The sequence below is a fragment of the Typopeltis vanoorti genome, chromosome 20 (genome assembly GCF_054136105.1).
Source record: "Typopeltis vanoorti isolate ZY-2024b chromosome 20, IOZ_Tvanoo_1.0, whole genome shotgun sequence".
NCBI lineage: Eukaryota > Metazoa > Arthropoda > Arachnida > Uropygi > Thelyphonidae > Typopeltis > Typopeltis vanoorti.
This window is the reverse complement of record NC_143568.1, coordinates 33,857,809-33,881,068: the sequence shown is the minus strand read 5'-3', so window position 1 is coordinate 33,881,068 and position 23,260 is coordinate 33,857,809. Positions and strand designations below refer to the sequence as shown.

Sequence of the window (23,260 nt, the reverse complement as noted above, 5' to 3'; positions counted from 1 at the left end):
ATACGTGTCATTTCCTGAAAAATTTAAAGCCATTATCTCAATTAGTTGATATAAATTTTTATATCTTAAGCATTTGTTGTTCTAACTTCTCTTACCATCTTCTTTATTATAAACTCCAAACTTTTGTACTCTTCTTCTTTTGGCTAATTTAATATATATATGTTACATAATGAAATAATTATTTCAGGTATGTGGTAATTGCTATGGATGCTATGGATCAACTGCTTATTGCTTGTCATGCCCAAAGTCTTAATTTATTTGTGGAAAGTTTTTTGAAAATGGTTCAACGCCTTTTAGAATGCCATGAATCAGATATGCAGCTTTTGGCATCGCAGTCAGTAAGAGCGTTTTTTTGTACTGCTTTTTTTTTTTTTAATTTATATAATGCTTTAATTCATTTTAATTTATTATTGAAGAATGATTCTAGAAAACTTGGAAAATCTGGACCTGCTTTTGGCTTTGTGTAATTCTGCTTTGTGTATTTTATGGGCAGAAACTTGATACATATTTTTATATCAATCCTCCACACACACAAGGCTGCAAAACCTACAGCACGTCAGTGATTTTTGAGTGGAATACATATGAATTTCTGAATGTCTGAAGATTGTAGTTTTTGGAGAAATTCCATGAGAAAGACTGTTCCACAGAAGAGAGTTAGATGACTGGCTGGTTCAGTGACTTTGATGCTGAACTGTTGTATGTTGACCATGTATTTTTTGTTATTATTAACATCACACTTCCATGGAGTCAAAGCATCCATCATGCTAGGTCTGGTGCAAATAGCCATACTATTTGCACCAGGTATGACAACTGGTGCGAATAGTATGACTCCTGACTCCTTGGAGGTCTCTTATTTTATTTTTTTGACAATGACAAGGTTTATTCTCATACAGAGTATTTATATATATATATACACAATGAGACATATTTTCTGTACAGTACAAAGATTCTGTACAAAATGCAGAGTGTTTAATTCTTTATAAATACGCATATTTTTTTAAACTACCTAAATATTTATCTATCATATTTACATATGGATTGGCATGAACGTGCATACAATTCACTATACAATGCAGTAATAAAACACACAGTTTAATAGTAATAATAGAATGATTTTATATTAAAATACATCATTTTTCTGCATTTTGTCTTTTGTGTTTTTCTTTCAATATTTTTTTATAGATTATGTATTTAATATAGATATTTTACTTCTCTACAAATCAGCATACAAGTTACTGAATACATTCTTTTTTGATATACTCGTTTGTTTGGGTGGCATGTCTGCTTTCTTCCTTGAAGCTTCTGTAGAACTTATCTGAGGAAGATAATAATAATAATATGTTTCAAGCTTTACCAAAAATTAGCTACCCTTATTCATTCACTAAAAGATCCTCTCCATCATCTAGATCAATGGTTCCCAACCTTTTTCTACTTGTGTACCCCTTTTAAACCTATTTCTATAAATTGTACCCGTTGTTTTTAAAATAGCTGTTTTTAAATACTGACACTTTTGTTCAGTGCCTATCTAAATGTAAAATTGTTTACTTTACTTGTTTTTCTGCCATTACTGATTATTTTTCATGTACCCCTGAACGGTCCAGCACGTACCCCTGGGGATACGCTTACCACCGGTTGGGAATCAATGACCTAGATCATGGTGTAACAGTATTCATTACTCCTGCAAATTAAAATATTTTGGTCAGACTGACTGGAAGAACAGCCGTTATTCAAATGGTTGACATTGCAAATACTCTTATGTCCAAGTCTGTGCTACAACTCTGGGATTGCAGACCGTGTTGTTAATATACTATGGGAAGAGGTGGAGGAACTGTTATATTGATGTAAATATAAATCTGAGGGGTTGTCCCTGGAATCTGACATATCTCTACAATATTCCCCTAACCTTAGTAAATATGGCTGCCCTACTCTCCCAAAAATACTCTCATCATGAGACTGTCAGTTGAATGAGTCCCCCCCCCACCCTCACCACACACACCATTAGAGGGTGCCAATCAGGACTTTGGAGCATACCATTTTGAACTCTGTCTCTGTTTGTCTTCCTGTTGTTATGCCTGAATATGTGCATATTTCATATCCTGTGCTTCAAATCCAAAATTAATTGAAAATAATTAACCTAATAAAATAATTAAGGTGAAATAATTATCATCCCTAGCTGTATCATGCCTTTCTTCAAACAAAAATATGAGTGATAATCAGCATCTAAATATTCATATCAGGTCAGATAAGAAACTGGCAGTCAAAAGGTGGATAGCAAACCAAAAAGAAGCTTGGACACAAGTATGCCAGACCTGATCAAGTGCCTCCAAAATGTGAAGAGCGACCACACAAGTTTCTGTGGTGTGATCAATCAAATGTGGATAATGATGAGTAGGAGGTCTGCTATGAATTGAGCAGATCTCCTAGGTTACTAATTTATTTTAGATCATGGGTAATTTTTGGGACCCAGTTCAAGACAGCCCCACTCAACTTGTTAGCAGCTTGAAAAAAAGTCATATGTTTAATCTAGATCAGAGCTTTTCAGATTATCTGATCCTTAAACCATTTTTAGGTGGGATTCACATTTGAAAAGAGAGAGAGAAAAGTGAGTTGGGAGCAGTGGGAACAGCAGTTTAATGGCTAACTCTTTTGGATGAGATGGATTCTTAATATAGGTTTGCTTTTATGTTGTAAATAGATGCTAAACAAGTATGCAATACTGTAAAGAATAATATAGAAATAATGTTAATTCAGTGGCACAAATTTTGAGCATGCTTGGGAAATACTACTAGAAAACTTAACTGGCCCACTGCACATACACACAAAGTAATCTGTTCTTCATATAGTGGGATGTGATTTTCCTTGTTCATCTGTATAGGAGTTGAAGGAGAAGTATAATGCCAGGAGGTCAGCTTTATCTTTGGGTAATGTTATAATGGTGTTGTTTTGATATGAGAGAGATAGATCTATTAAAGAGAATGAGTCTCCATAAGATTTCACTATAGTGGTTACTCTTTAAGTATGATACCCAGATCAATACCTAGGTTGTAAGCAGACAATTTGGTGCCTTCACATCATACCTTAATGTGCAACATAAGAAGCAACAGTCAGAGTCTCATTGGCTTCTTAGTGCTTCCATTCTAGTTGCTTTATCACAGTGTAGTCGTACCATACATTATAAAAGCACCTCAGCTGTTGTGCCTTTCAACCTGCAAGGTACAGACAGCATCAATGCAGTGGCTAAACAGAATTCAAGAGGCATACAGTCTCATAATCTCATAGAGGGTAGATTTACACTACTGGTAACTTCACCAAACACCTGTACCAAGTATACAAATTTGCAGTTGCTTTGCTCTAAGCAGCATTATTGTGACAATGACTAGTCATCAGCGAAGTAAAACTGACATGTCTCATGACATTGGGTGAACAATCGAAGGTTTGGCAAAAGTAGGAAGAGCCAGCATTGAAGGATCAAACATGAAATTGCTATGAATGTTTGGCTGCCAGTTATTACCTTGTGGTAATTTTTATTATTATTATTATTTATTTAAGTTAAGGGATATTACATCCCATATTGTTTCATAGCCGAATAAGAAACTCAAAGAGTTTCATGCTGAATATAGAAACTATATAAAGTTCGGCGAGTCCAAGCATAAGCAAATACCTGGATAGTGCACACATAACCCATTTGGTAGTGCAACACTGAGGCAACTCATAGTAAGGGTGGAGCAAGCTCTGATTACTATTCACGGTATTTACCCATAATGTGAAACCCAGCTCCTAGGAGCTGTATTACTGTTCTACATTATGAGAATTGAAGCCTTTGGCTCTTCATATAATTAGTAAATTATTATTATTATTATTTGTCACCTCCAGGGAGTCCAAGTACTCATCAAGGGAGGGCATCCACTCTACAGCTCTGTCTCCACCACTCACAATCCACCAACTGACTGCAACTACACTAATGCTATCTATCACCGACCACCGCCACTAGTATTTCCACAGACAATCACACTTCTTGCACAAAACTCCTTCAAATCAATAGGACACTCAAGTCTTCAAATAAGTTGACCTCACTGTATATTTGGACTACTGAAAATCAAACCACAGAGATAAAATATTCAGAGGTCAGAGTGGTTATTACAATTTAGAGAGAAATAATGATAATGCAAAGAGGTAAGAAAATTTCTTAATAGAGCAGATCAACAAGAGGAGATTCTAGTTTTGCAGGATATCAGATGTAGCAAATTCACAAGTATCATTTCCATGATAGACAAAGATTGTCATTGGGTTAGTTGAGGTAGACAGTAATTGTTGAGACTGCCAGTTGAGGTTCTGTGAGAAATAACAGTCCTAGTTTTCATGCATGTAAGTTGTGGTATTCATCATGTATATTTTTTAAGGCCACAAATGTTCAGGAAGTGGAAGGAGAAATCGGTGTTGTTTTTGTTGATATTTTTGCTTGAATTACTTTTTTTTCTTTGTGTGTGTATGCAATATTTTTGATATTGCTTTTTGCTAGATATTTTTCTGATTATCCCCCACTAACCATGAAAAGCACTGATTTATGGTGCTTTTCATGGTTAGTGTGTGTGTGTGTGGGGGGGGGGAGATTTAAGGATTAGGAACATTTGGGTGAAAGATTCACAAGTGGTGTCTGCTACATGGATCACCTTTTCTCTTGTTTATGCTTAGTCTTGATGGTACTGTTGCATACTACTATACCTGGACTCTTTCCATGCATAATTTGTCAGGCTTCAGAATTATTCAATAGATGGTCAGGAAGACTGCTTGTGCATTTCCATCATGTTTGGTCCCATGCTCTAGCAGTTGGCCAGCCTGTGGACTTACTTTGGTGCTACACCCTTAATTAGAAAATTACAATGTATACTCAATATTAAAAAAAAAAAATTATAATAACTTTAATTAATACTTCCTGTATTAACATTACATTGCCATAATCATGCCTTTATGATGACTTTCTTCAGCCTTAATGAGGCTGAAGAAAATCAATCAAACTGGGCTTAGAGTTCTAAATGGCACCCCCTAGTAGGCTAAATTGGGTGGTCTTGGCCACTGGGATGAAGATCTAAGTTTGGGGTAGTTTCATGTGCCCAAATCTTTTGATTGGAAAGTTTCTCAGTGCTGAGACAGGTTTCAGGAATAGCCTCTCATATTTGTATTTGCTACAGTACAGTAGAGTGGCCTTCTTCTTCTGGAGTATATGGTTGTAAGTGTCCAAAGCATGGTCAGCAAGTCCATAGTGGCTGTAATGGTGGAAATGGATGTAGTCCGTGTGTTCAGAAATTCTGATATTGGCTGTCCTGCCTGGCAAAGGACCTGGTAGACACCTAGTAGGTCTAGGGAATGTGACTGGTCTTTGTTGGTGCAGATAAGGGATACCAATTTTTTATGTGGTCTGTAAGTGGTTGTAGGTTGTATTTCTTTAGGATTTTTGTTAATCTATTGAATATAGGGAAAATGGTGATAGATTTTGTATAATCTCTGCTCTGAAGGGGAGGAGAGGGGGTTGCAGTTACAGGGTTTAATATTTTGTAGGGGTTGTAGCCATTGGCTAAGAAAGTATTGAGAATGTTTAAGGCACTGCTATCAGAATCCATGACTGCCAGTTGAGGTATCCATGTGTATCAATGACTATCCCTCTATCTGTTTGTAGAATTTTCCTTGCCAAACGATATATGTTAAACTGAAACACGGCCGAGATATCAGAGGATATATATAGCTTGGATAAGGTCTACGGTGTCTTTGAGTGGGACATCAGTGATTAGAGAGGCGATATCAAAACTGACCATTATGTCAGTGTTGGAGTGTGAGGTTTTCTCTATTGGCTTTAAAGTGGGCTTAGTTTCTTTTTATGTTTGAAGGAGTGGTGTCAGTATATTGTGAGAGCACTTTGGCTAAATATTTGGCTAATTTGTATGTGGGAAAATCAATGCCATCTACAATGGGATATCATGGCACATTTTTTATATAAATATTTTTGTAGCTCATATGCCAGCAAAGGTTGGTCAGTTGGTAGAGCCTCTGCTACTAATGACTTGCAAAAAGTTAAGCAGGTTTGATCGCGGTTAGTAGTTAGAAGGAGACCAATCGTTCGATGGTGTTGGCACATTCTCCCTCGATGAGTCTTTGGACTCCCTGGAGGTGTCACACATAATAATAATAATATAGCTGGGGTGGGGGGATGCAGAGTTAAACAGTTTTAGTTTATTAAGGACTTCCACAGGCCAAGAGGTGATCTGTGTATTGGTGAGATTATATTCTAAAGGAAGGAAGGTAGGTAAAGTGATCTAAAAGTAAGAAGGAGGTGATCTTACTTGCATAATCTTTTTGGTTTAAAACTACAGTGGTATTTCCCTTATCTGCTTTGGTAATTACTATTTTATTCTTTTTAATTTCTGTAGAACTTCATATTCTTTCTTTCTTTGAGAGGTTGCTTTTTGGTGGTTTTGCATGAGTAAGTACACTGGCTACATCCAGTCTGAAGTTGTTGGCAATATGGGTAGGAAGGCTTGGGTTACCTCAGTCTACTTGCATCATAGTTTCAATTTTGGTTGCCTTTCTTCAGCCTCATTTACCCAGTGTTAGTGCCTGCATGCACATATCATGTTCTGTGATCCCTGATGATGGCAATGTAATGTTACTGAAATATAGGGAGCGTTAATTAAAATCATTATAATTAATATTGAGTACACATTGTAGTTTTTTGAAAAATAATGGTTATGAATAGCCAATTTATGAGTCTTTCTACCAGAATTACCCTTGATTAGGCAAGGTTCTAGATCCGTATAGTGTGTTTGACATTCTCTTAAAGAGCATCATCTACCTTGAATCTAAAAATAGAAGGAAAGAGACACATAACTGGGGAAGCTTTCTGTGGACTCATTGTGGGAGATCAACACTAGCCCAGACAAAATCTATCATACCACTCCTTAATTCATCCACAGTCTGCATGTTCACTACACTCTCAGGCAATGCATTCCATTCTCCTACCACTCTTCATGCAAAAAACTTACTTCTTACCCTTTTACTCACCGCCTTCTTTTGCATCTTTTAGGAATGACTCCCCTTGTCCTTGCCCCTTTCCCTCATTCTACCACATGAAAAATATCCTCAATGTAAATACGATAACAGTCCTTCGACAGCTTAAATGTTCTTGATCATATCTTTCCTTTGCCTTCTAACCACTAAACTCTGCAGTTTGTCCTCATAATCAACATTGTGCAGTCCTCGTTTTTGTTATTCGTCTCTGCACCCGCTCCAAGGTTACTTCATCCCCTTCAAATCCCAGTGACCAGATCTGAATACAGAAATCCAGATGTGGTCTGATCAAAGCTTTATACAATGGGACCATCACACTGTTATCTCTCATGGTCAATATTCTCCTCAGCATTTTTGCTGCAATTTTCTAAGATTTCTTCACAACCTTTGCATTATGATCTCAGAACTTTAAAAATCTCTAGTCACAGTTACCCCAAGATCCCTTGCATCCTCCTCTTCCTACAGTATAGTTCCAAGTAAAGTATCCCATTTGCAGATCCCAAATTTCAAACTATTAAGTTAGTTGCATTAAACTGATACCCCCATTCATTTTCCCACCTTTCCAGCTTATTCAAATGCTCTTGAAGAGCCAAAACATTAGCACTGTTACTAATAATCTTCCTAACCCTCACATCATCTGCAAACAACTGAACATCTCCCTGTAGTCCTGTGTCAATATCATTGTTGATATGAACAGTAATGGGCCCAGAATTGAAACCTGTGGAACTTCACTTGTAACCTTACTACTCCCGATACTGCTTCCCCATATACAACTCTTTGATGTCTATCAGAGAGCCAATCACCAATCCAGTCCACTAACCTGATATCCAAACCTATATGTTGCGATTTAAAAATTAACTTGTCATGTGACACTCTCTGAAAATGCCTTTGAAAAATCCAAAAAAATAACAGTGTATTCCTTACCTTCATTGCCCTTGTTACTCTATTGTAAAAGGCTACCAGATTACTAAAATAAGAGTGCACTTTAACAAATCGATGCTTTCCTGCATGGATAATATTGCCTTCATCTACCCAATTCTGTATACAAGCTCTTACCAACATCTCCAAAATCATAAATACAAACATCCTGTAGTTTGATACCTCCATTCTATTACCACCCTTATGTGATGGTATTATCTTATCCTCCTTCCACTCTCCAGGAACCTGCTCCATTGCAAGATTTTCATTAAACAGTGAAGTTAACAGCACAGTCAATTCCATAGTACGTTCCCTTAAAACAAATGTTGAAATTCCATCTGGTCTCCCTGTCCTATTGACATTTATCATACTTAGTAGTCAGAAAATATCCTCTTCATTCAGTTCTAACATTTCACCAGTCATTATCCTTCTAAGAATAAAGCCTGTAGTTCCAGGATATAACATTTGAATAAAGTAATCATTAAATAGCTTAACTATGTCATCCGCTTTAGTCACCTGATTTCCATATCTATGCAGCAAGGTAATCTGTCCATTATCGCTTTTGCTTCTCCCCACATAGCAAAAAAAAAAAAACACCTTGGGATTCTCAGATTGCAGTGCCAGTCTTCTGTCATATTCTAATTTTTCTCTCCTTACAATATTAGTCACTTTCTTAGTCTGAGCCTTATATTCTTCATGCAACTGTTCTTCACCTCTCTCTTTATATGCCTTCCATAACCTTCTTTTGTAATTTTCCTTTTATCCTTTTTGTCATCCATTTGACTCCAAATTGCTTTGTTTTTTTTTTATTCGAGGTATACAATCTATCATTGCTGTCAACAATTTTTTTTTTTTTAAGTATCTCCCAGACAAGTTAATGGCACAGTCAGTTAATGATCCCCTCTTCCTTCAAATTCTTTCATCCTTTGTACTGTTGCAAGTTGGTTTCTAAGTTGATGATAGTGACCTTTGTTATAATTCCACATAAATTCTTTTTGTTTTGATGCATCCACATTCCTACTCATCTTTCAAGTACATGGTCACTCTCACTGATGGGGTGCAGATATGTCATCACAATCAGATTTTGTGATGCTATGACCAAATCCAAAACTCTTGATTCATGTTCCATCCACCACATACTGCTTAAGTTAGTTGTCCCTCAGGAAATCAAAAAATTAGTTCCCTTATTACTGCATGCTGTCTCCTCTGCCCAATTTATATAGCTATAGTTTATAACCATACAACTGGATTTGGAAACAAAATGCCATTCTTTAAATCAAATTTAGAGAAAAACTATAATTCAGTTTAAATCTGCAAGGAGTTTCTTGATGAAATGATGTAACTTGCTGCAAATATAAATTTTGAAATATTTGTTCCAAAGTGGCCTTTATTAAAAATTTTAACATTAGATTTTTTCAGTTTAAATGCACTTAAACACACCATGATGTTTTTTTAACAATCTTTCTATAAATGTTGATATTGAAAAAAGCAAACCCCCAAATATCAGTTGGAATTATTTAAGCTTCAAGCAAATACATTTAGAACAAAAAACTTGAGTGGGTTTGTTTATATTTCTAAAAAGAGAAATGTCCAAACATGAAAGATTTTGCACTTAAAATAACTTCTGTATTTGTTAGCACATATGCCTGCAAGTGAGCATTTTCCAGTATGAAATTTATTAGATCAGAATGCAGGAGCTGCATTGACACAACACTTTTCAAATCATAAAAACAAATATCAACATGGATATAAATGAACTTGTAGCCCAGCAGCTTTGTTCACAGTGCTCTCTCATTAAATTAACTTTTTTGGGGGTAGTTATATAATAAATTTACTTATTTGTCAAAATGATTGTGCAATATTTATTTTACATGCATTTATTTGTAAATTTTTTTGAACTAACTTTGTTACAACATAATTTTTCTCCATTTTATGTATAGATATTAAATAATTAATCCTTTTTATAGCCTACTGTCAACTTTAAGAAAAACAAATTATTCCCTTGAACACCACTAATAGATGGGCTGGGCAAAATTGTTGTGGTCACTCTTAGCATTTTCAAGGCATTTGATCAGGTTTGGCATACATGCCTACTTACCTATCTGTTGATTTCTTTAACTGTGAGCTGTAGTGGAACATTCAGTTTGTGCATTTCAAGTAGATTGTAAATTCTAGGACACACACATAACATGGTAACAGTTTTTTTAATGATTTCTCTCAAACATATGTGACTGACTTAAGTAATTGTGTTGGTTTCTTTTGAATACACTCTCTCAGAGTATAGTTCACCAAATGGTGTGTGTGTTGTCAGATATGAATTGGTTCATTTTATTCTAGGTAAGCTGTTCAGAGTGAGTTTTCTTTGTCAGCTTTGGTAATAACTATATCTCTGTTTGTTTTTAATGATTTAATGGCTGTTATTTCTGCTTTAGTAAAATTGTTTTAATAGTTTATTATTACTTAAATGTTGCTATCCTTATTTTTTTGGCTACATTAGCAGGAAGGAAATTATTATTTATTTTATTTTATTTTTTCCTCTCACTGGAGCTCAGGCTAGGGTCAACTGTTGACAAAAGCAGTTATGCTGTAGTTCATTGTAGTTTATCCTGATGGAGCTTGTGTTGTAATGTATAAGATTGACACTGAAGACTTTTCAGTATATGGCAAGAAGGGAGAGAACAAGAGATCACCAGTGAAAGCTGTGTACGAGTGTCATAGCAAGTGGTGGAAAGAGAGAGAGAGAGAATCTGGGGTTATCCGTGGAAATTATGGTTGTCATTGGGAAGCATACGGGGGTCTAGGGGTTCTTTTCACGGTGTGTGGGTAAGTTGTCTTCAGCAAATGTTTTTAAAGAAGGATATGCTAGGTATGTGGGCATTATGCTACCTGGAAGAGACCCTTCTTTAAAGCTTTGACTCCATGGTCAATCCTGTATAATCATAATTATGGTAATCATTTTTGACATTAGACGCAGAAATTTTTCTATTGAGGAAATTGTTCAGAGAAATCATGTTGCTATGAATGTATGATGAGTTTAGGGGGTTCAGCAAGAGAAAATCAGAATTTTAATTTCATAAAACTTTTCTAAGCAATTTTTTATTATTTTATAAACTTTTTATATCAAACTGAATTCTTACTTGCAATTTTTCAATAATAAAACTGGCAAAATGCCTTTACCAGTTTTATTATTTTATTTTACAGAAAGAGAGAGAGAGAGAGAGAGAGACAGACAGATGATGTTTTTGTGTAGCTGACAGCTGTAAGTGTTAACATTTCATTTTTGTGTGTGTGTAATTCTGCATGAGGACAGATGGCTGTTTTTTGTGGCCAGTACTTTAGAAGGATAAGAGCCTCCATAGTTCATTTGGTATAGATGAAGCCCTTTGGTTGGAAAGACCTGGGTTCAATTCCTGTCCAAGATGTGAGGAACCTTTATCTGGTCTCTTTTGACTAAAGGTGAATTAGCTGGTCTCATATAAACCCGACAAAAATCCCTATCTTGGGGTTTTTGTCAGGTTTTTCTTCCCGACAAAAACCCCAGAATCCCCCCCCCCATAACAGGCAAACTGCCCCTGTGAACACACGTATCTACAGCCATAGGAATTATTCCTCCCCCCCCCCCCTTCCCCAACTTTGCAACAAGCTGGTTTTGGTTTCCCACAGTTGCATAAGCATAGTGGACCCTGCACCAAGTGGGATTGAAAAAAAAAAAAACACTATAAAGAGGAAGAAGTACTTTAGAATGATAATAGTAGGGTAAGGTGTACAATTGAATAATTATTTCTGCCTTTCCTGTTTTTGTATATTTTTTAGTTTTCCTTTTGTGCATAGCCATTTCTGTGTTTTTTTATTTTAGTATTTTGGATGAAGGATGACCATCTCTGAAGATCTATTGCAAAGGTTTCTGTTCATTAGTGTGCTTTTTCATATTTTTGATATTATTGTTTTGTATGTTTTTAAGGATTCTATCTTACAATCTGTGGAAGATGAATTAATTTCTATATCGACTGTGTTTGTGTTGGGAAAGATGAAAAAATTGCTGGTTTGAATGGAAAGCATTAACATTATGATTACAGTTAAGTTGCTATTTGACATGTATCACCTTATGATCAGATGGAAAAGGATATGCTATGAAGCTAATAATTTCCTGTGTGGGCATCAACATGATGAATACTTTGAGGATATTTTGGGTGCAAGTAATGTTGAGATTAGGTTAATTTATTAAGTTATTCTACTCAAGTTCTATGTTCAAGGCAAGTCTGAGGAAGCAAGTGTTAAATTCATTAAAATAGGTTTGCAATTATGTTCAAGAATATGGTGCAGAGTATGTTTATTGTAAAGCCATGGAAATTTGTATCACCATTTTATGAAGTTCATTAGGTTTCGTTCAAGATAGACCATGAAGATCTACTTTCTAGAGGTTCTTATGGCATGTTTTAAACATGTAAACATGACATAAACAAATTTATTGATCATCATTTTCCTTCTGTCTTAAATCTAGGCCAGGTGGCCTGTTTCAGTCTCAGCCTAGTGTTTCATCAGTCTGCCTCTGTTTCTTTGACTTTTGTGTTTGTAGTTCATCTTTCTATCATATGCCATTTGTTCTAAATGCTCTTTCCATTTGGTTCTTATTTCTTATAATTTCAAGAAAAACCATATAATATGGTTTTTCTGTTATTCTTGTCTCTCCTTTTTTGTTTGCTCTTTTCTCTTATATTCTATTTTGTCTTTCAGGTTTTCCATTTAATGTACACAGTATTTTTATCTTAGTTATTCTTGATTTTTATCATTCCATATTCAGAGTCCTTATTTTCTTTTCCATTTTTCCTTTAAATATGTGAAACAGCAGGTCTTCAGTTTAGAATATAGCCAGAAGTCCAGTAGAGTCGAGTCTGTGCTCTCTGGAAGGGGGGGGGGGGTTCCACATATTTCAAATCAATCTGTTTAACAGCTGCTTGGAAATGAACATACTTGTGTGTAGCCTTACACTGTCATGTTGCAAAAGCAGAGGCTGTTTTTCTGCATGACACGATTATTTTTTGTTTCAACTTTCTCATGGTCTACCTTTTGAGTTTATTGTCATCATCCTTTTATGGTGAAAGGGATATTCACCTTATATTCCTGGTTAATGATGTCTTTGCAATCTCAAAAGATAGCATGCACTTTCTGGCAGAAGGTTGAGTTTTGAGGTATGACAATAATGAGTTGAGGTGGAGAGCCAGAATCATGAATGGTAGCTGTGTGAGGAGAAGGGAGTGCAGTTTGTGGATGTATGGCATGCATTTGAAGAAAGAATGGAATTATACAGATGTGACAGATTGCATTTGAATGGCTTTGTAGTGAGGGAAACTGTTGTTAAATGAAAGTGTAGCATGTAATGAAAGCAAGAGATATAAAGTAAGAAGTGAAAGATCAGTAGAGTGGTATTGAAGAGACTGCAGTGCTTGGCAATGGAAACAGTAGTGTGAGAGATGAAAAGAGAATTGGAATGCAAGAGGAACAAGGAAACAGGGGGGGGGGGAGCCCAGGTGGACAAGGAGACATGGCATATGGATAGTGGATGTTGGGAGTAGTAGTGAATATACGAGGGTGTGCTGAAAAGTTGTGTAATCACCATGAAGGAATTATTATTATTACAATTACAAATGACAAATTATTACAATTTGATGAAACATGGGGGTTAAAGGAGTTTTAAGATCTGTTCTTTCTTGTAGTTATATCAGTTGCTTTAATATCATTTTTTGTTCTAGGTGTTTATCAGAACTTTTCATTCCCCCACCCCTTTGTATGTATTGGAATGATAAACATGAAAATGGAATAGATTGAAATGTGAGTGGGGTAGTTGAGACTGTGTATATGTGGTAAGCGATAATAAAGGTGATCGGGCAAGGGCAGGTGTGGTGGGAAAATCACAATAGACAAGTTGCTTGGATAGGACTAGTTACAGACCTAAAAATGAAATGCTGTGTTTATTTACAAATGCCAAGAGTATCAGAAATAAGGTAGATGATATTGTTTCACTCATTGAATTTATTTGTCCTGAAATCATTGGAATAAGTGAAGCATGGTTGAATGAAGATGATATCCTAACTGGAATAGAAATGGAATGTTGCAGTTTTTCACGAGGATAGAAAGGACAAGAAGGGAGGAGGAGGAGTGCTGCTGATGATAGCAGGGGAATTATGTCCACATAAGGTAGACATGAAGGAAGGAAATAGTTGCAATGGTTTTGAGGCAGTGTGGTGGAGGTTGACAGGAAGAAATGTTTAGTTGGATGTTACTCTAGACCAGAGAATGTAGATGGTGGTGATTAAGAAATATATATAGGCAACTTCAGTTAGTGAACAAAGAAAGGGTGATTTTAATTATGGTGGTATAGATTGGAATGAAGAGATAGCATTTAGGAATAAGGAAAATAAATTTCTTGAGTTCTTGAGAGACAACCAACTCAGGCAGATGAGTTTTGGATCTGATCATTTCATCAGAGGATGTAATTGTGTGAGTGGGGTTTCACACATCCCTCCAGTTGGTGAGAGTGATCATGAAGTGATCACATGGATTGTGACTAGCCATATGAAGACTTCTGTGAAGAAAGGATATATGTGGGAGTATAATGCTGGTGATTATGACAAGCTTAGGAGACAGCTTGGAGATATAGCATGGAATGAGAAGTTGAGCAGTAAGGAAATAAATACTTCTTGAAACCGACAAAGAAATACATAACAGCCTCAATATGTGAATGTATTCCAAAGGTGCCAGAAGACTGAATAATGTAGGTGTAAAACAGATGAATGAGAGGGCTAACCGCCTTATCCTCGAGATGGTTGTGGTTGCAAGCATAGGAAAAACCTCAACACCGTAAAAAGGTAGAAGAGGAGGATTAAGAAAGAAAGAAAGATTATAGGTATTGTTACTGTGGATCTTCCACGATGAGTCTTCTGACTCTATGGAGATACTCATATAACAATAATAAAAATAAGATAAATTAATTTTTATTTATATTATTAATTTAATTTTACTTTTTTACCCATGAGGTCAGTCTAGGTAGGTTAATTAGTTTAAACATTATATAGCTTACAGTAGTATGATGCTAAGTAGCTTTAATGTTGTGTGTTTGCTGAATGTGTGTGTGTTTCTTTCTTTCTTGAGATAACCTTAATGTAAAGGTCAAAATGAAGAATTGTAATGTTTTTTTAATCCCAAATGGTAGTTGAGTTCATAAATCTATAATAATGAGTGCTGTTTTTACCATTCAGTTTTCACTAAATGAACTGGTCTCTAGAGACCAAATGAGAAACTTTTCCCCCCCCAAGCTGCCGTAGGCTTGCAATAAGTAGGATTGTGAAATTATCTGCCACCTGAAAACAAATATCCACAGTTTGATTTGAACCCATTGAACCCACAGTCCATTGGAGAATTAGTATTCTCCACTTCACCATGCCAGCAATTTAGGAATTTTTATTACCATATACAGGGTGATCAAAATTAAAGTATTCCTGTTTAAGGCATTGTGGAGCAGCATGCAGTGATCCAAATGCTGTGAAACTTTGGAGGAATACATTGTGCATCATGCAGAAGCGATATCTGAAAAGAAAAAAAAAAGTATTTCCAAAATTCACCACCAGGGGCATTGTAAACACCAAATGCATGGAATTTGCATATCATCAACTTGTCAGGTCCCAGGAGGTTATAAAAAGATGGACATGTAATTTTTCTCTTCCTTCCTTCCTTCTGGTTGTTGATATTATTCAGTGATGGCACTAACCTTGTGCCAGTATACTTTACTCACAAAGATGCACTACCTAAACAATTGCAATGCTGTTGCTGCACTCTGTGAATTTCATCGCCTGAACAAATATCAGTGAGGTCCACTATCTCTATGTGCTCTGCAACGATTGATTAGTTGTTTTGAAGAAACAGGGTCATTAGGAGTTAGACTTGGCAGAGGTCACAACTTGTCAGTTCACCACAAGTGAATGAAGTTGCTACTGCCTTTGTGGAACAGGCCATGAATAAGCATTGGTTCCTGCAGTGCATGTTCTGTATCAAGACACATGAATGTGCCTTACACAACTGTCTGGAAAATTCTACAGAAGATTCTGCATTTCTGCTCATTCATGATTATCCTGACACAGGAGTTGCACCTGCGGGACTTTGAAAGTCGACTGACATTCACTTTAACATTCCTTGCTTGAGTGGAATTGGATGCTTCATGTCTGTGAATGATTTTGTGCGGAGATGAGACTCACCTTCATTTAACGGAGCTGTGAATACCCACATTTGCCAGGTATGGGCTATGCAGAACTCTCATGCAATTCAACAAATTCCTTGCATTCACCCAAAGTTACTGTTTGGTGCAGTTTACAGCTTCATTTATTATTGGACCATTCTTTTCGAAGACACATGCCAGTCATGTCCTCTGACCTGCTCAGTTACTTCTGAGAGGTATCGCGCTATGATAAGCAATTTTGTTGTTCCACAGCTACAGCAGTGCCTGTCCACTTCAGGAACATCATTTCATGGAATCCAAAGTGATCAGCTGTGTATTCCCAGTTAATGGCCGCATGGTTCATCTGATCTGACTCCCTGTGACTTCTGGCTCTAGGGATTTCGCAAAGACAGGGTTTATTGTGATCATCATAACTTGCCAGTACTGAAATAGCATATTGCAGCATGTGTGCAACATCAATCCCGACCAGCTGCGTGAGGCTCATGCTCTGCCATTGAACACACTGCAAAGAATTCAGTTTGTGACATACTGGGAAGGGCAGCACATTGAACAGTAGAGTCCATGAATGCATAATAGAAAAATAAAATAAAATAAAAAATCAGCTAACACCTTTTATTCTTGTAAAGGGAGTAGGCGAGGCTGTTTTAGCTCTGTCTAGCTTTTGGAGACTGAGGTGGCAGTTCAATCTTCACTGGTAGTCAATCAGAGATAGCTGGGACAAGACTATCACTAATTATACATGGAGAAGAGAGGCAACTGACAAGTACTGCCATCTTGTGGTCCCTAATCCTAGCAGTATGTTTTAATGTCTGAAATAGTGTGGGTTCTACAGGAGAAAAAACCCGCTTGCCCATGCCAGAGATCGACTAACTTGGGAACCGATCGAAAAAAAGGCTTAGTAAAAGTTCCTCTAGCCAGCGACTAGAATCAAAATTACGATGCTCTCTCTTCAGTCGATTTAGTACTGTGGATAGCACATGCCATCTCCACTGAACTACACAGGCTCGATGCATAATAGAAGTGAACACATATACACACACAGAAAAATTACTACATCAACATTCAGTACATTATATAGTGTCTCCTGGGGGTGAATTTTGAAGTACTTTTTTTTTTTCCCTCAGATATTGCTTCCGCATGATACACAATGTATTCCTGTAAAGTTTCGCAGCATTTGGATCACTTGGTGTCAGCACTCCACAATGCCTTAAACAGAGATACTTAATTTTAATTACCCTCTGCATCAAAAAGAATTCATTTTGTAATTCCAAGAAAGTTACAAAACTTGATTTTGCTTGATTATAAACCACGCTTCATTGTGAATCATTTGTTTATTTAAATTCTCTTATAGTATATTTATTAAAGAAATTACATTTTTTTTTTTTTTCATCAAATAGTTTGTTATTTAAAAAGAAAATGTAAATTTTCTTTCCTTTTTGCTTTAGATACTATTTTTGGCACATTATAAAAATATAAAAAATGGTTATTTTAATCTTTCCATAAAATGGAGACAAATCGTTCAAATTATATCTTATATGTTTTGTTTGATGTTTGCCATGATAGTCATTTCAGAAATTATTTGTATTTATTTTAAGAACATATTAATTTTCATTTATCTTATTACTTGTTTGTTGCAAACCAAATTTCTTTCTTTTGCATTTGTTATACTGATAGATGTTTCCTATTTAAAATAATAAATTTTGTAGGTATTTAGTAACGTATTGTTTCTTGCCTAGTTCGTTAAATTTGCCAACATTGAAGAAGATACTCCCTCTTACCATCGCAGATATGACTTCTTTGTATCCAAGTTTTCCTCTCTTTGTCATAATAATCACAATGATCCGGACACCAGAGACAGGTATTGCTGTTTTAATAAATAAACTTTAGCAGTCAATAAAAACAAGTAGTGTTTGACTGTAAATATGGAAATTCTTTGTTATTGTAGGTTACGAGTTGCTGGACTGAAAGGAATTCAAGGCGTAGTGAGAAAAACAGTGAGTGACGATTTACAAGTCAATATCTGGGATGAGACTCACATGGAAAAGATTATACCATCTCTTTTGTTTAACATGCAAGATCATTGGTAAGTTTTTGATTGATAAAATGAAACATTGCTTTTACTCAACAAGACATTATTTATATAAGAATATTTCTTGATGTGCATCCTCAAAAGGAGAAGGGTTCAATTTCATCACAAATTTTCTGTCAAGAATTTGCTTCCAAATTGGTATGTTATTGGTTTCCAATTGGTAATCTTTTACGTTTCTGTCTTCTAAGGCACTTTTAACTGCAATAGTCCATTCAGGTATTGGTCTTTCTCTGGGTCTTTTTCTTCCATTTTGCTTCTAACATGCATCTGTTTAGCTCCACTTCCATTCTTTTAAGTGGCTATATCACAGATCAGCTCTGGATACACATTCTACAATATTGTTAATATCAAGCTTCTCTCTAACATCTTCATTTTTAATATGGCACCTATCTGTTTTCCTCAGAACTATTATATCCATGGTCTTTACTTCCAAACAGATATTTTATTTCTAATTATCAACTCTAGATCTTAAAATTGGCTTGAACATTGTTATGTTTATTTCTGTTTTGTTGTATGTATGATCTTTCTCTCTCTCTATTTTTCTCCACATTAATTTATACAACTGCATTTAGTTACATTATGTTCATTCTCCTATTAATCAGCACTGAGACTCTTTTGTTTTGGTCTTAAACTGTGCTGTTAGTTCCATCATCTTAGTTCCAGCATTAAGATCTTGAGCATAGTACTACAGTAAACAGAGGTGCATTGAGGATTCAGATTAATGTTGTTTGTTGTAAACTTGATAACTAGTAATTTTCTCATTTTAAATGCTGTTTTTTATTTTTTATTTTTTATTTTCAACCATTCTTTTGATTGTGACTACCTCCTTATATTTGTACCTAAAAATTCTAATATCAGGCAGGATTGAACTAAGGTTTACTTCATTCATTTATTTCTGCAGTTAAAAAATTATAACATCAAGCATACATTGGACTTAGGCTTCTAAAATGCGTTAACAACAGCATGCTAGATAAAGTTGAGCGTTACGAGGTGGCAGCAAAAAAAGAAAAAAAGAAAAGTTTCGTTATAATTTATTGTGGTTTTTACTTTAAATTTATGGGAGTCTAAGCTAGATAGAACACATAATCTGTGGATAGTTTCCACTTGTTGAATTTGTATTTTAATGTAGTATTTTAGAATAGTTTGATAATGTTATTTTTGCACTGTTTGGATAATGGTGGCAGATGCAATTCGGTTTGTTTTTCATTATTCCTGAATCCTCCACCATTTAAGAATCATATTTTACACAACATACTACAGGATTTTGTGGTATAAGAGGGATTGGGAAGTGCATGTCTGCTTAAAATGTAGAAAATGGGAAGAACTTGGTGATATTGAAATTAGCTTAACATTACATCAGAAACGAGTGAGTGCCAATCAGGAGAGATGAGTAGCGTAATCAAGGATGAGGAAGATGAGCAGCATGTGAGTAAGAATATAAAATTAAGGGGTGTAGTAGGTTTGAAAGATGGTGTTGACTGGGAAGATGAATGTCAAGTGAGAGTGGATTGCTTGGAGATAAAGATAAGATGTGTTGAAAGAAGAAGTGTAATGTAAGAGGAATGAGTGAAGAAGTATTAAAGAAGAGATAAGGAGACTGGATACAATAGATGCAAAGTGAATGACAATAGAAGTGAGAGAGAAAGTTATGGGAATGATAGAAGGAAAGCAAAGGAATGAGAGACAGTGCAAGAACCAGGAATGGAGAGATGGCAGGAAGGCAGGTAAGTGGAATAACAAAAAACAAGGCAGGAAAGTGGCAGAGGGGATAGAGTAAGGGATGCATGCGAGCAAGGAAGGAACAGAGTGGTAAGAGGCGTGATATATGGAGATTCGATGATCTGTGAAGTGTAAGATAGAATGCCAGAGGAGTGTTTGCCTGGAGGAATGAAGGACAGCGTGACTGTGCCAATTAAGTGAAGTGAAAGTTTGGATGAGCGATTGTGATGGTAGATACAAATAACACGATAGGCAGTATCAATTGGGTGGTGAGAGATCTGGGGCTCATGCTTAAATTTATATGGCAGAAGACTGAGAGAGAAGGAAGATAGTGAGTGTGTTACTCAAGTATGATAACACGTAGTGTAATGTAGCATCCAGTGGAGTGTAGAGGGAATAATGATAAATATAGAAACATTGACAATGCACTAATGAATTTTTATACTAATGTTGGGAGTATCTGGGATAAGGGAGATGAACTGATAGCCTTAGCCTGTCAAAAGATTACTCAATCAGTAAGATATGGTTGATGGAAGATGATATATACTGACAGGAATATAAGTACAGGGTATAGCATTTTTTGGCAGATAGGAAGGGCAAGAGTATTGCTTATGATAAGTGATGAGTAGTATCCTCTCACATTGAAGGATTTAGAAGGCAATGGCAGTAATGGTTTTTAGAGCATATGGTATGAGTTGGAGGTGGACAGGATATTTATTGGGGTATTGCTATAAGCTAGGAAGTACAGAGGGTGAAGAGCAGGAGATGTTTAGGCAGATGAGCATGGCAAGTGCAAAAAGAGTGATCATTATAGAAGATTTTAGCTACAGCAGCATAAATTGGGAAGAGGAAACTTCACATAATAGTAAGGGAATGGAATTTCTGGAATTCTTGAGAGACAAATATCTTAGGCAACATGTAGTAAAAAGAATACAAGGTTCAAGAGTTTTGGATTTGGGTATAGCATCAAAAGATTTGATTGTACCTTAGATGGCATCTCTGACCCCAGTTCAAGAAGATAACAGAGAATGTGGAATTATAAGGTAGGTTATTATGATAATCTTAGAGATCATCTTGGGGCAGTTCCACAGATGGAAGAATTGGAAAGGTGTGATATCATCAGTGCATGGGAACTGGTGAAGGAATATTTATTAGCACTAATTGCAAGTTGTATACAGAGTGAAAAAGAGAACACAATTTGGTGTAAAGTCAATGACAAATAATATGAAATGGGAACTGCAGGTGAAAAAGAGGTTATGGAGGAGTTGTGAGGAATGGAGGGCAGGTACATGAAGAATATAAGACTCAGGCCAGGAGTGTGACTAGTATGGTAAGGAAGACCAAACTAGAATAGGAGAAGAGATTGGCCCTGATATCCACAGAAAATTCAAAGGAGTACTTTTGTTATGTGGAGATTAGCAGGAGAAATGATTGGGGAAGATTGACATAGACAAAGATGGGAGTAGAGTGACTGATGTAGCAGAGTGTACAATTAGCTTAGTTGCTTTCACTTGGATAAAGCATTAAACAATATAATTTCATGGCATCTTTAATTTAATTTATACTCAAGTAAGTGAAAAAGCTTTCTAAAACTTGCTGTAATCCAGAGTGATGCCTTTTCACTACTTGTATATGGAAATTGAGGCTTGCTTGCTTCCTGGGGAGTAGAGCAGGTCTGTTTTGTGGCAGGTTTTTGCCTGTCACTGAGTGAACCCTCTGTTGAGTTTCCTGTCCAGGAGTGATGAGTTTAGTAGTGATCCTTCAGGTTCACTTAGTGAGAATCAGAATGATCTTGTAAGTCACTCAGAGTTTTTGGAGTGAGAGAGAGAGAGATCCCTGCACTTTAAAGATCAAACCAGTCTGGGTAGTGGCTCTTCCCATATTGCATAGCATTATACATGCCCGAAAGGATATATGCTTTGCATTATGAGATACTAAGACAATTAATGTTAAACCATTAGCTTCTATATGCAAATAGCCTAGTTGTGAAGATACTTCACATGCAAACTTTGCTTATACTTCGATAAAGGATTAAATAAGAATATAATTTTTTAGAAGCTTTACTTTAACATAATGAAGTTGTTTAATGGACACTTTAATGGTTATTTCATCCTGGAGAGGTAGGTTTTAATACTAGAGGAGTGGGGCAGGTTTGGGGTTTTCAACTGCAAGAGAAGAATGTGTTTCAAATACTGAGTACTCGGGATGTAAGTAAAGCAAAGGGAGTTAATGGGAATTCTCCATGGGTTTTCAGGGAATGTGCTAAAGAACTGACAGCTCTGTTGACCTGGCTTTTCATTGAGAGTCTGGCTATGGGAAAGGTGCCCATAGAGGGTAAGATAATGTCATTGTGTAAGAGTGGTAGTAGAATGGAAGTGTCAAACTGTAGACTAGTTTGTGTTTCATTGGTAGTTAAGATTTTTGGAGAAATTAGTGAGAGATCATATACATCATTGGGTGAATTAGGGTAATGTTATCTCTGAGAGTCAGTATGGATTTGTTAAGGGGGTACTCTTGTTTTAGTAATCTGATTGACTTTTATAATAAATAACAATTAGTTGATGAAGGAAAAGGAAAGGTATATGCTTTTTATTTTATTTTTTTTTTTACAACGGCATTTGACAGAGGTGTTACCTGATATATAAGTTACAGCACATGAGTTTAGCTGTCAGGATAGTGAATTGGATTGTGGATTGGCTATCTGATAGATATCATAGAGCTTTATATTAGCAAGTATCCAGTAAGTAGAAGGCTACAAATGGAGATCCCCACAGTGCTCAGTACTGGGACCTGTATTGTTTAACCTTTATATCAGTGACGGGGGGGGGGGGGCACATTGAGACCACATCTGGGCTATTGTGTTCGGATTTGGTCCCCAGGATTTGAAGGGGATAAGTGTTAACCTTCGAAAGATTACAGAGGAAGATAACAAAAATGATATCAGGAATGTACAATGTTAGTTATGAGAATAGATGGAGGGAATCTGGACTGCAAAGGTTTTGTAGCTAGAAGAAGGAGAGGTGATATGATTGAGACATTTTAACTATTCAGTAGTAGTTACAGGATTGACACTGAGAAGTTGTTTCATGTGGTAGAATGAGGGGAACGAGCGAAGACAAGGGCCATCCATGAAAGTTGCTAAAGGAAGTGCTAAAAACTGCAGAAGTAATGTTTTAAACTGCTAACATTAAAGTAACCTTTTGTGAATACAGTATTATTATTATTCTATGGGCACCTCCATGGAG

General features: G+C 36.1%; 1 protein-coding gene across 2 annotated transcripts in view; it reads left to right on the top strand.

The window, feature by feature from the left end:
* stmA (Protein EFR3 homolog stmA) overlaps positions 1-23,260 on the top strand; it is a 382,799-nt gene that overhangs the window by 88,672 nt on the left and 270,867 nt on the right. For both annotated transcript variants that reach the window (XM_090409773.1, XM_090409772.1), the window contains exons 4-6: positions 188-338; positions 17,944-18,065; positions 18,153-18,290. In XM_090409773.1, coding sequence (XP_090265899.1) covers positions 188-338; positions 17,944-18,065; positions 18,153-18,290 — 411 coding nt within the window. The remainder of the gene's footprint in view (positions 1-187; positions 339-17,943; positions 18,066-18,152; positions 18,291-23,260) is intronic.